The sequence below is a fragment of the Thyridium curvatum genome, assembly GCF_004353045.1.
Source record: "Thyridium curvatum strain D216 chromosome Unknown NODE_10_length_634906_cov_78.760910, whole genome shotgun sequence".
Lineage (NCBI taxonomy): Eukaryota > Fungi > Ascomycota > Sordariomycetes > Thyridiales > Thyridiaceae > Thyridium > Thyridium curvatum.
In genome coordinates this window covers 588,140-601,048 of record NW_022156765.1, presented here as the reverse complement: position 1 = coordinate 601,048, position 12,909 = coordinate 588,140, and the positions used below count along the sequence as shown (strand labels likewise).

Below are 12,909 nucleotides of genomic sequence, written 5' to 3'. Positions count from 1 at the left end.
AAGAAACTCTTTCATGCGGCCTGGGATCGATTCAGCCTAGCCGAGTGGAGTACCAGCATTGGAATGACTGAGCTGGCCTGGGTTCCCTTGACAGAGACCGCTGCCTACAAGTAGGTTTGTGAACTCATCCCCCGCCACCATGTACAGATACAACTACTCCTGCTTCATTTGGATGGGAAATTAGACAAAGTAACATGTGTAATGGGGCTTGGAGTCTTTGTGACCATCGACTGACTGCCAATTCTGTACGTAGTTAGGCCGACCTCGGCGAGTTCGTGATCCACTGGCTGACACTCAGTCCTCGAAGTCCCTTCCGGAGACCAGATGGCTGGCAATTGTCGTACTGAATTATGCAGCTGGCTACTTGTAGACCAGTGGTCACTCACCGCTTCAGGCCACCCCCTGCCCGGACGTGGGCACTCCTACGATGTGCACATACATACTTGCACAACGTCGATCAACCTGACTACCCCAAGCTTGGGAAACCCAACCCCACCACGCCGTGGGTGTTGTGCTTTTATTCCTTTAATTACCAGCCCCCCGCGCGGCTCGATGAACCTACCGACCTGGAACTCACAGATGCTTGATGTTCCAGCTCCAAGCAAGACACCCACCCATTCAAGCGGCCAACTGGACACTGATCAGACTCAATATACCTCTGAACCACTTCTACCATGCCAAAGATTGAGGAATTTCAACTCCACCCCCTGGGTTGGGAGAATGACCCGGAGGAGGAGCGATTCCAGCTCTCGACTCTCGACTATCTGTCGGCCATGACATACAACAATTACGCCTTGTTCTTCAAGCTGGATGATTCCGAGAAGAGGTAAGTTTGAGATGATTTGAGCGCCACCCTTCCCATGACCTCAAGAGGATACTAATCTAGTTTTCCAATGTCAGTACAGCTGCAGCCGTGTTGAAGGAAGGGCTGGAGAGAACTCTGAGCCAGACAAAACATCTTGTTGGCATCATTGAGAAGAACGAAGACGGAAGTCACTCGTTTGTCAAGAAAAGGGACAGCACGGTCAAATTCGTTGTCCAGCATCTTGACTCGCCCGAGGACGGCTTCCCCTCGTTTGCCGAGATCGAGAAGGTTCACTTCGTGTCGCCCATTCTTGGTGACGTCAACGTGTTGAGCAATGCCCCCATGGCATATGGCGAGAAGCCAGAGGCCGATCCTGACAAGAGACCCGTTGTCGCCTCTTACAAGGCAAACTTCATCCCCGGAGGCCTGATCCTCAACCTGCACTCGCATCACTACAGCAACGATGCTCTTGGATTTGGTAACTTCGTCCGTCAGCTCGCCGACAACTGCCGCGCCATTGCCAACAAGACCGAATTCCCTTCCTTCGACCCCAAGTGTCTCGATCGTAGCCGCTTTATTGCCCCAACGGTCGCGGAAGAATCACGCGTCGATGCTCCTCCTCGAGCCGACCGCAACCCTGCGCACAAGGATTCACAGGCCTTGATATTCCATCTGCCAAAGAGCAAGGCTGCTGAGCTGAAGAAGGTCGCATCACCCGATGACGGCTCGTGGGTTTCGACATATGATGCTTTCTCTGCGCTCATGTGGCGAGTGTTCTCCAGGATCCGTGCCCCCGTGTACAATCCGGAGCCGGCCTCGAAGCCGCTGTGGGCTGAAGGCGTCAATATGAAGAAACGCTTGACCAATCCGACTATGCCGGCCCGCATGCAAGGCAACCTCTTCTTCGCGCCAATGTCTACCATGTCCGCCATTCCGCAGCTGACCTCGGCCGAGATCATATCGGAGGCTCCGCTCTCCAAGCTTGCGAGCTATTCGCGTCAAATGACCGATAGCGTCACGGGCGAAATGTTGGCGGCCGTTTTACAAATGCTTGCGCCCATTCGCAACAAGCCAGACTTGTCCGTCCGGGTCAACTCATTCCCACCCATGACCTTTGTCGTGACTGACTGGCGGGAAGCTGACGTCTGCGGTCAAGACTTTGGTTTTGCGAAGCCGACTGCCTTCCGCCACCTCTTTGGCAAAGTGCTGACAGAGAATCTCGTGGTTGTCTACCCGCCGCGGGACGGCCCAGCCGGTGATGATGAGGGAGTCGAGGTGCAATTCGCCTTTGAAAAGGAACTCACTCAGCAGCTCATCAGTGACCCGGAATGGAGCAAGTATTTTGAGTTCAGAGGCATTGACTCGGATTAGTCGTAGCAAGTAGCGATTGTCAAGGCGATCTAAATGGAACTTCTACTTTCTATTCGCTTGACCACCGATGTTGTACTTTTGGAATCCGTTAACCCGAAAAGCCATTAATTGCTACGGGGCATTACATAGCAGGCATGTAGATTGTTGTTGAAACAACAGCACTTGGTGATCATACAGTCCCATCTGATTTCAACACTGGCCATACAAACTGTCGTTTAAAAAGTGTATCGCTATGCAAAATAGCCTCCAACCCCAACGCAGGATATTATTTCCTGGCATTGGCACTCCTGGCCTTGACAGGTCTAGTTGACCCCGGGGGGGCTTGTTTTCCTCGCGCAAGCTGACGGCTGTAGCAGTGAATTTTGTCTTTGCCTCTTTGGTTGGCTTCTCAGCGCTTCGGAGTTGCTAGTCCTTGGACTTGCCGGTCCTTAGACTTTGCCGCTGTCTCTTTATCGGAATGCATGCGGTTAGGCTCCGAAGCCTGAGGAAGTAGAGACACGAACAGCTTAGCTAAGATGCCAGGGTCATGATCAGCAGGTCCTATTCGTTTTAGTATGGACTGTTTAGAGTTGACTGCGGCAGAACTCAAGAGACGCTCCTTGTCGGTCTCACTCAGACCAAGTACCTTCGTTCTTGCGTCCCATCCTAGTCCAGTAGATTTGTGGCAGTGGCTTGTGTAGCTTGTTCGTTGTGAGCTGGAAACTTCAAGCCTTGGCCATCAACAGGGGTTGACTCGTAGTCACCCCATTTGCTTGTTTGACCAGGCTGCACACCGTTGGTTGGCTTCGCTAGTTGTTGGGGCTCGGATGGTCTTCACAGTTCCTTATTCCTTGATCACCTGGTCCAGGCGTAGCTGGAGGAACAGCCTGCTTCTTTTCTTTGTCGCGTCTCCTGTTTCGCCCCCTGCTGTTTCTGTTGACTTCGTACAAGAAACACGAGATTTCTTACCCTCGACACATTGCTCTGCAACGAATTGGGCACCATACCGCCATTGCCGAGTCGAGTGCGGCATTCCTTTCAGCGGCAGGCCTTCATCCTCCAATTACATGTAGGTAGTCTAACCACTAGGGGATCTCTACAATCATAACTGGCGCAAACTCGACATAGAGAGGTAAGATTGGCAAAAGATAATAGAAAAAGAGAACAGATCAGGCGTATCGTTTCTATTGCAATATGTCCAGGGGCGAGACACACGCAGCCGGGCCTGGTCACGGCGGTGCCTCGTCTATAATGAATCCTGTACAGCGGCGAGGACGGTGGCGTGTAGCGGTGCAGGGGCGGCGACGAAGCCGTAATTATCCGTTAGCTTCCTCCCTGCTCCGAGGTTGATGTCTCTGCCTTGGACATCAGTGACTTTACCGCCGACTTCCTGGAAGAGCAGTAGAGCTCCGGCGTGATCCCACAGCTTTGCATAGCGGGTTCTGCTACGGTAGACCCAGAAGGTCATGTTGGCCAGGCCGAGGGCGAGGACGACCCATCTGGGGACCCAGCCGAGGAGGTCGCAGCCGGGGAGGGTGATGCCGAGGCGGGCGGCGGCGGCGGCGTGGACCTCGTCGATGGCGGAGGCGCGGGCGAGCAGGGAGGAGACGGGCCGCAGCTGGTCGGGGTGGTCTGCCAGGATGGGGGGTACCCTGCGAACAGCGACGTCGGAGAGGGCCCCTCGGAGGGGCCGCACGTGGGTGCCGTAGCCCTTGGCGGCGAAGACGATGGTGCCCTGGCCGGCGGGGTCGGAAGTGGCGTCGGTGACGGGAGGGGTGGCGTCGAGGGGCAGCAGGGGCAGAGCGACGGTGCTGAGGACCTGCTCGCCGTCGTGCAGCAGGGCGACGTTGACGGCGTACATCTGGCCGCGGATGAAGGTCTTGGTGCCGTCGATGGGGTCAAAGACCCAGACGCGGGGCTTCTGGGGCTGCAGGGGCAGGCCGTGGCCGCACCAGTCGACCATGTCGCAGACCTCGTCGGGGCCGGAGGGGATGCGGCAGGGGGACGGGGGAGCGCAGTCGGGGGAGAAGCGCTGGAGGAGGGCCCAGACCCTCTGGAGCAGGGCGGGGTTGGCCCTGAGGTCGTCGCCCGACTCCTCGCCGACGAAGCCGTCGTGGGGAAAGGAGTGATGGATGGTGGCGGTCAGCAGGGCCTGGATGGCAAAGTCGGCCACGGTGACGGGGCTGAGGTCGTCCTTCTCGAGGATGCCCTTGTCCTGCTCGGCCAGGACAGCCTGGCTGAGCTTGGAGGCCTGCTGGACAGCGGCGATGGCGACCGAGAGTTCACGCTGCCAGGGGCTGTCCATGATGGGCACAGTCTTGGACGTGAAGCTGTACAAGTACTTGTCCAGCACGAGGAATGACTCGGTACATCGAGTGCATCGTGATGGGATCCATTGGGGGGTCGCAGAAAAGATTGGATGAGGTCGGGATGGAAGCCGTGCGGGCGGCATGCGGCGACGGGTGCGCTATGGCCCAGTTGGGTTTAGCTGAAGGTTGCCCTGGGAGCCTGCCTGGGAGGGGGTTTGCGTGCTGTGAGTATCTACCTAGGTACCTACCTAGGTAGGTACAAGAAGTGCTCCAGGGCTGCTGTGGGCTGCTGTAATGGCGCCTTAGTCAGCACTGTAACAATTCTCCATCGCGGAGGATTGCACCACCAGACGCACGCACGCACGCGACTTGGGAAGATCAAGGACGAAAGGCCTGGCAAGCTGGCTAGTTACCTGAATAGGTACCTAGGCAGTTAGGTAGCCATCCAATTTGTTTCTAGCCTGCCTCCCTACCTGCTACCAAACTCGAAGTTGATGAACCGTCCGGCCTGACGGTTCTGTATTTTGTTTGATCCTGTCATCATGGATTCGAGTCTACCTACTCTTCCCTCATTTGGCGAGACAGTCCTCACGTGCCTGATTGCAGGCGGTGGAGCGATGATGACAGGGCGAGATTCAACAAAACACTGAAGATTGATCGACGACCTTGAAAATGCTCGGGGGCGCGGGGTCTTGTAAGAGTCCGACCGTGCGGGTTTGGTCGATTGCGACGGCGCCCAGCCCAGGCTGACAGGCTGCCAAGGCAAGGAAGGGCTGTGCTTCAGGGCTCCAGCTCCAGCTCCAGCTCCAGCTCCAGGGTCGCATGGCCTTCCCCCCTACCTACCTAGGTACCTAGGTAATAATGGAAAGTCTCCATAAGGTAAGGCACAGTTGGCTCCAGCTTGGGGGCGCCGCCACCCGACCCCCGACACCGCTGTAACAACCGCTGGTGGGGTGCCACTAAACTGGAAAAATAACCTTAAGTAGGTACCTAGGTACCTAAGGTAGGCACTGGCCTTGGGTTCTTTTGGGGAGATGAGATTATTAAGGAACACTTGTAGCTAAATTACAAGAACATAGGTACCTACCTCCCTACACACTGCTGCTTTTCAAGACGTTGCAAGATCTCGTTCAGGCTTCCAGGCGAGACTGCATCTGGGTGTGCAAAGTTGATCTGCTCCGACTTGCAGCATCAATTGGCGGGACAAACGACTCATGTGTGTGTGTGTGTGTCTGTGAGCGCGTCCTTTTGTCGACGAATGCAAGAGAGGAGAGAGAGGAAGGACCCAAGACATGCTTCGAGTCCCCATCGCCGCCGTTTGCGATAACGTCAGCGCGCCAGACGGAAGCCAAGAGCAATGAGGAGAGCGGAATTGGACGGGACTGGGCTCCAGTCAGTCAATGTCAATGCTAGGTAGGTACCTACTAGGTAGGTAGGCAGGCGTGCTCGTCCGTGTTCAATTTGATGTTGGATTGGATCGGACAAAATTGGACCGACTGAGCCCCTCCGCCTGCCTCTGCTCCGCCGCCCGACACCAGCAAGCGGCAGCTCGGCCGGCGCGCGTCGGAGGAAGAGGAACAGGAACAGGAGGAGGAGGAACAGGACCGAGACTAACTACTTGTACCATGCATGTCGTTATCTGATGTAATCATGCACTTGGGAACTGCTTTGCTGAGGTCCTGCAGACCGGAGGGTCGGGGCGGCTGGCAATGGCTGTCTGTCCAGGAGGCTGCCCGTGGGTAACTACCCCTTCGCACCAAATAGGGAAATGCTGCGAACTTTTGTACATCTGTGAGAAGAAGGGGAAAAAAAAGAAAAAAAAAAGGAAAAATTACCAAGTACCTACCTAGTACAAGTAGAGTGTCGGTTCCACGTTCCCGGAATGGCTGCGCTCCAGAGGGACTGGAGTGATAGTTCCCGGTTATCTCCTGGGCGGGCTGCGATTGGCAGGTCGCTCGGGGCGATTACCGGGTACGAATACGTCGGGTTGTGGTGCGGAATGCACGCAATCTCCAAGTCGCTCGCTGGTGGTCTGGTGGTCTGGTGGATCAGACTAGACGGACGGGCTCTTGGGTGACCCCGACATCGAAATAAAGTCTCCAGCCAAGTGGGTTGGCAGTGGGTATGCGTTTACCCACGATGGCAGCCCCCTGGAGGATGGGTGGATGGATGATGGACGATGATGGACGATGGATGATGGATGAAGGACGATGGGCTTTGGACTTTGGACGATGGACGCTGGCAGACAACACCGAGCAGCAGAACAGTAGGTAACGAACCACTTGTACATACCTCTATGATAGCAGGTATGTATGTAAACTTGGCATCGAACCCCCCCTCCTCTCATATGTTATCGCGACTCACGGCCCCAACCCTCCTGAGTGCAGGTGTAGTAGACAAGACCTGACACACATCATGATCTTGGCCGCACCGTCAGAGCACCCGGTCGATCTGAATCGGATTCGGGATCAGTCAGGACCGGGCGAGAGCGCTGGCCGAGGGGAGGGTCGCTGATGGTGACAAGAGGCCAACATCAGGGGGAGTGCGAGACCCGTCCGACAAAAGGTCGTCCATCATCACCATCATCCTCCATCATCATCATCCTCCTCCATCATCCTCCATCATCCCCATCCCCATCACCCGTCGAATTCTCATTCTCCACGCACCCACCCACCACCCACCCACATAACATTAGTTAATTACTCCCACACTCTCTCTCCCACACTACTCTTCGTAGGTATACTCCTCCCACACGACCGACACACCGTCCGTCGGGTCGGGCGAGCTCCAGCTCCCTTCCCTGCTTGCTCGTGCTTGTCACAGCGCCCGCTCGGGTTCATCTAGAAGCCCGTCTCGGTGGAGCTCGGACCCATCCTGCATGTACCTTACCCAGGGTCTCGGTCGCAATTCTTTTTCCCATCCATCATCCATCCCATCCATCCCCCCCAGCGAGCGCCTTAACTCCAGGCCGTGCCAAATCAAAAAACACGCGCCCGCACGCTCGCCCGCACAGCGCAACACCGTCTGGCGATGAGTTCATCCTGAACTACTCCTCTTCCCTTTTCCTCTCTCCTTCTCCACGGGCTATACTTCTACCTCTCCCAGCCGCCGCCTCTGTCCTCTTCGCTCCTTTCTCTTCTCTTCGTTCCCTTCCTTTCGCCCTTCTCGCCCTTCGGCCCCTCCCTCCCTCCGCTTGGCATCCTCGCCTCTCCAGATCACCCAACCCAGACAGAGGTGCAGTCCGCTCGGTGTGTCAATTGCGCCAGCCTGTAGGAGGGAAGAGCCGAGTCAGTTGCGAGCGATCCATAGAGAGACAAAACAAGACAGAAACATAAGATCAGCTTGTGCTCCTCTTTTTTTTTTTTTTTCTCTTCCTTCTCTCGGCCGAGACACACTCCCAGTCCGGACATAGTTCATCGCCCTACGTCCTCCACCCCAACACATCCGTAGCGACGCCATTCCCTTTCTCCTTTGCTGGAGAAGGCAACACTGGGATATCGGACCAGGAGAGACGGGGTGTGTGCGCGCAAATTGCCTCGCGATTAATTCCGCCGGGGCTCGCTCGACCACTCCCTCCCTCCCTCGCTAGTCCGACCAGACGCCGTCAGCCATGTCCTTCAACGGCTTCGGTTCCGGTTCTTTCGGCAACTACGACCTGACCGGCAAAACCATGGGCCAATCCCCTCTGACCAGAACGCGCACCCACGACGACGACCCTGCCTCCGCTCCCACCGAGGTCCCGGAGGGCGGCCACACCGGCACCGGCACCGGCACCGGCACCGGCACCGGAATCGGCGCCAGCCCCCGCGCCAGCACCGACGCCCGCCGCCTGTCTCACCAGGCCAGCCACACCCGCGCCACCTCCGTCACCGAGACCGGCGGCGACTCCCCTTCCCGCTCCAAGGACCTGGCAGACAAGGTTCACGACCCAGAGGATGCCGACACCGAGGACGAGGACTCGGAAGAGGAGCGCCGTGCCAGCATCGTCCAGGCCCTCGCCCGCCGTTACACCACCCAGTCGCAGATCTCCGGCCTGTCCCCCGGCGGCAACCCCTTCCTCATCGCTCTCGAGGACCCCGACTCGCCCCTGAACCCGGCCAGCGACAACTTTCGCGCCCGCGCCTGGGCCAAGGCCCTGGTCGACCTCTCCGCCGACGAGGGCGACCACTTTCGCACTTCGGGCGTTGCCTTCCAGAACCTCAACGTCTTTGGCTTCGGCGCCGCCACCGACTACCAGAAGGATGTCGGCAACGTCTGGCTCGAGACCGTCGGAGGCGTCCGCCGCTTGATGGGCAAGGGCAGCAGCCGCATCGACATCCTGCGCCACTTTGACGGCCTCGTCCGGAAGGGCGAGATGCTCGTCGTCCTCGGCCCTCCCGGCGCCGGCTGCAGCACCTTCCTCAAGACCATCGCCGGCGAGACCAACGGCATCTACGTCGACGACAAGTCCTACTTCAACTACCAGGGCATGACCTCCAAGGAGATGCACACCCGCCACCGCGGAGAGGCCATCTACACCGCCGAGGTCGACGTCCACTTCCCCCAGCTCAGCGTCGGCGAGACCCTCACCTTTGCCGCCAACGCCCGCTCCCCCCGCAGGCTCCCCGAGGGCGTCTCCCGCACCCTCTACGCGAACCACCTCCGAGACGTCGTCATGGCCATGTTTGGCATCTCCCACACCATCAACACCCGCGTCGGCAACGAGTACGTCCGCGGCGTGTCCGGCGGCGAGAGGAAGCGCGTCACCATCGCCGAGGCCGCCCTGTCCTTCGCCCCGCTGCAGTGCTGGGATAACAGCACCCGCGGCCTCGACAGTGCCAACGCCATCGAGTTCTGCAAGACCCTGCGCCTGCAGACCGAGCTCTTCGGGAGCACCGCCTGCGTCTCCATCTACCAGGCGCCCCAGAGCGCCTACGACCTCTTCGACCGCGCCGTCGTCCTGTACGAGGGCCGCCAGATCTTCTTCGGCAAGGCCGACGAGGCCAGGCAGTACTTTGTCAACCTCGGCTTCGAGTGTCCCGCTCGTGCCACCACCCCCGACTTCTTGACCTCCATGACCTCCCCGCAGGAGCGCATCGTCCGCGCCGGCTTCGAGGGCCGCGCCCCTCGCACCCCCGACGAGTTCGCCGAGGCCTGGAAGAAGAGCGCCGAGTTCAAGGCCCTCCAGGCCGAGATCGAGGCCTACAAGGAGGAGCATCCCCTCAACGGGCCCGACGCCGAGGCCTTCCGGGCCAACAAGAAGGCCCAGCAGGCCAAGGGCCAGCGCGCCAAGAGCCCCTACACCATGTCCTACACCCAGCAGATCAAGCTCTGCCTGTGGCGCGGCTGGAGGCGTCTGATTGGCGACCCCAGCTTCACCCTCGGCGCCCTCATCGGCAACTTCATCATGGCCCTCATCATCGCCAGTGTCTTCTTCAACATCCAGCCTACGACGGCCAGCTTCTTCCAGAGAGGCGCCCTGCTCTTCTTTGCCTGCCTCATGAACGCCTTCGCCTCCGCCCTCGAGATCCTGACCCTGTACGCACAGCGGCCCATCGTCGAGAAGCACGACCGCTATGCCCTCTACCACCCGTCGGCAGAGGCCATCGCCTCCATGCTGTGCGACTTGCCCTACAAGGTGTGCAATGCCATCATCTTCAACCTGACCCTCTACTTCATGACCGGCCTGCGACGCGAGCCCGGCGCCTTCTTCTTCTTCCTGCTCATCAGCTTCGTCACCGTCCTGACCATGTCCATGGTGTTCCGCACCATCGCCTCCGCCTCCCGCACCCTGTCGCAAGCCATGGTCCCGGCCGCTGTCATCATCCTCGCCCTCGTCATCTTCACCGGCTTCATCATTCCCACCGACTACATGCTGGGTTGGTGCCGCTGGATCAACTACATCGACCCTCTCGCGTACGCCTTCGAGGCCCTCATGGTCAACGAGTTCCACGGCCGCCAGTTCCGCTGCCTGCCGCAGGACTTCATCCCCAGCGCCAGGGTTCCCGGCTACGACAACATCTCTCTCCAGAACAAGATCTGCTCTGCCGTCGGTTCCGTTGCCGGCTCCGAGTACGTCGACGGCGACTTCTACATGGCTACCAACTTCAAGTACTACTGGAACAACCGCTGGCGCAACTTTGGCATCGTTATTGCCTTCATGGTGTTCTTCCTCTTCTGCTACATGGTCGCTGCCGAGCTCGTCTCCGAGAAGAAGTCCAAGGGCGAGGTCCTCGTCTTCCGCCGGGGCCACAAGCCTGCCGTCTTCAAGGAGAAGTACAGCCAGGATGCCGAGGCTGGCGTCAAGGTCTCCGGCCCCGTCGTCGCCGCTGCCGAGAAGTCCGCCGCCGACAAGGAGACCGGCTTCATCCAGAGGCAGACCAGCGTGTTCCACTGGCAGGACGTCTGTTACGACGTCAAGATCAAGAGCGAGACGAGGCGCATTCTCGACCATGTCGACGGCTGGGTCAAGCCTGGTACCTTGACCGCTCTGATGGGTGTCTCTGGGGCCGGAAAGACGACGCTTCTCGACTGCCTGGCTGACCGGACCGCGATGGGTGTAATCACTGGCGACATGTTTGTTGATGGCCACGAGCGCGATGCCTCCTTCCAGCGCAAGACTGGCTACGTCCAGCAGCAAGATCTCCACCTGGAAACCACGACCGTTCGCGAAGCCCTCAACTTCTCCGCCCTTCTGCGTCAGCCGGCTCATGTGCCCCGTGCTGAGAAGCTGGCCTATGTCGATGAGGTGATCAAGCTATTGGACATGCAAGAGTACGCCGATGCTGTGGTTGGTGTCCCCGGTGAGGGTCTCAACGTCGAGCAGCGCAAGCGTCTTACAGTAAGCAGACATACCAGCTCCCTTGCAAACTTTTCAGTTCCATTCGCACATATATACTGACACTATTCCTCCTCGCCCCATAGATCGGTGTCGAACTTGCTGCCAAGCCCCCTCTGTTGCTCTTTGTTGATGAGCCCACCTCGGGTCTCGACTCGCAAACCAGCTGGGCCATTCTCGACCTGCTCGAGAAGCTGACCAAGAGCGGACAAGCCATTCTCTGCACCATCCACCAGCCCTCTGCTATGCTCTTCCAGCGCTTCGACCGCCTCCTCTTCCTGGCCAAGGGCGGCAGGACTGTGTACTTTGGTGACATCGGCGAGAACTCGCACAAGATGACGAGCTACTTTGAGAGGCACAGCGGCGCCAAGTGCCCGTCCGATGCCAACCCGGCCGAGTGGATGCTCGAGGTCATCGGCGCTGCCCCGGGCCACATTTCCGAAATCGACTGGTTCAAGACCTGGCGCGAGTCCGCCGAGTTCGAGGAGGTCCACGCCGAGCTCCAGCGCCTGCGCGACGAACCCGCCCCTGCCCCCACCTCCAAGGACAAGGCCAGCTACCGCGAGTTCGCCGCTGGCTTCGGCCTGCAGCTCCGCGAAGTCACGCACCGTGTGTTCCAGCAGTACTGGCGCACGCCCTCGTACATCTACTCCAAGACGGCGCTCTGTCTCTTGATCTCCCTCTTTATCGGTTTCGTCTTCTACAACGCCCCCAAGACCCTCCAGGGCCTCAACAACCAGATGTTCTCCATCTTCCAGCTCCTGACCGTCTTTGGCCAAATGGTCCAGCAGACCATGCCCTACTTTGTCATCCAGCGCTCCCTCTACGAGGTCCGCGAGCGGCCCTCCAAGGTCTACAGCTGGAAGGTCTTCATGCTCTCTCAGATCATCGTCGAGCTTCCCTGGAACACCCTGATGGCTGTCCTCATGTACTTTTGCTGGTACTACCCTCTGGGGCTGTACCGCAACGCCGAGGCCGCCGGCCAGGTCACAGAGCGTGGTGCCCTGACGTTCCTATTCCTGCTCGCCTTCATGCTCTTCACCTCGACCTTTACCGACTTTATCATTGCTGGCTTCGAGACCGCCGAGGCCGGCGGCAACATTGCCAACTTGCTCTTCATGCTGTGCCTCATCTTCTGTGGTGTCTTGGCCCGTCCCGGCGAGATGCCCCAGTTCTGGATCTTCATGTACCGTGTGTCGCCTTTCAACTATCTCGTATCGGGCATGCTGTCCACAGCGATTGCAAATACCAACGTCGTCTGCGCCGAAAACGAGCTCCTCCACTTTGCACCCCCCAAGTCGATGACTTGCGGTGACTACCTGGACGTCTACTCCAAGGCCACTGGCGGATACATTGTTGACAAGAATGCGACCGACATGTGCACCTACTGCACCGTCGGCGACACGAACCTGTACCTCGACCAGATCGGCGCCAAGTACGACGACCGCTGGCGCAACTTTGGCATCCTCTGGGCCTACATCATCTTCAACGTCTTCGCTGCCCTCGTTCTATACTGGCTCACTCGCGTGCCCAAGAAGTTTGGCAAGAAGGCCAAGAAGGAGTAAGATGCGTCACGTCCAATTCTCTCCTCATCTCTCTCTCTCTCTCTCTCTCTCTCTCTCTCGGGT

At 58.5% G+C, this 12,909-nt stretch overlaps 3 protein-coding genes across 3 annotated transcripts; 2 read left to right on the top strand and 1 right to left on the bottom strand.

Annotated features, from left to right (window-relative positions):
• Positions 1–674: 674 nt before the first annotated feature.
• Positions 675–2,176, top strand: E0L32_002617 (uncharacterized protein; the record flags this gene model as incomplete). The annotated part of the gene is made up of 2 exons (XM_031136826.1): positions 675–826; positions 901–2,176. The coding sequence occupies 2 exons, from the start codon at positions 675–677 to the stop codon at positions 2,174–2,176; spliced, it is 1,428 nt and encodes a 475-aa protein (XP_031000471.1).
• A 1,225-nt stretch (positions 2,177–3,401) lies between these two features.
• On the bottom strand, positions 3,402–4,460 carry E0L32_002616 (uncharacterized protein; the record flags this gene model as incomplete). The annotated part of the gene is made up of 1 exon (XM_031136825.1): positions 3,402–4,460. The coding sequence occupies one exon, from the start codon at positions 4,458–4,460 to the stop codon at positions 3,402–3,404; it is 1,059 nt and encodes a 352-aa protein (XP_031000470.1).
• A 3,614-nt stretch (positions 4,461–8,074) lies between these two features.
• E0L32_002615 (uncharacterized protein) lies at positions 8,075–12,846 on the top strand (the record flags this gene model as incomplete). The annotated part of the gene is made up of 2 exons (XM_031136824.1): positions 8,075–11,284; positions 11,368–12,846. 2 exons carry the CDS (start codon positions 8,075–8,077, stop codon positions 12,844–12,846), a joined length of 4,689 nt encoding a protein of 1,562 aa, XP_031000469.1.
• Positions 12,847–12,909: the final 63 nt, after the last annotated feature.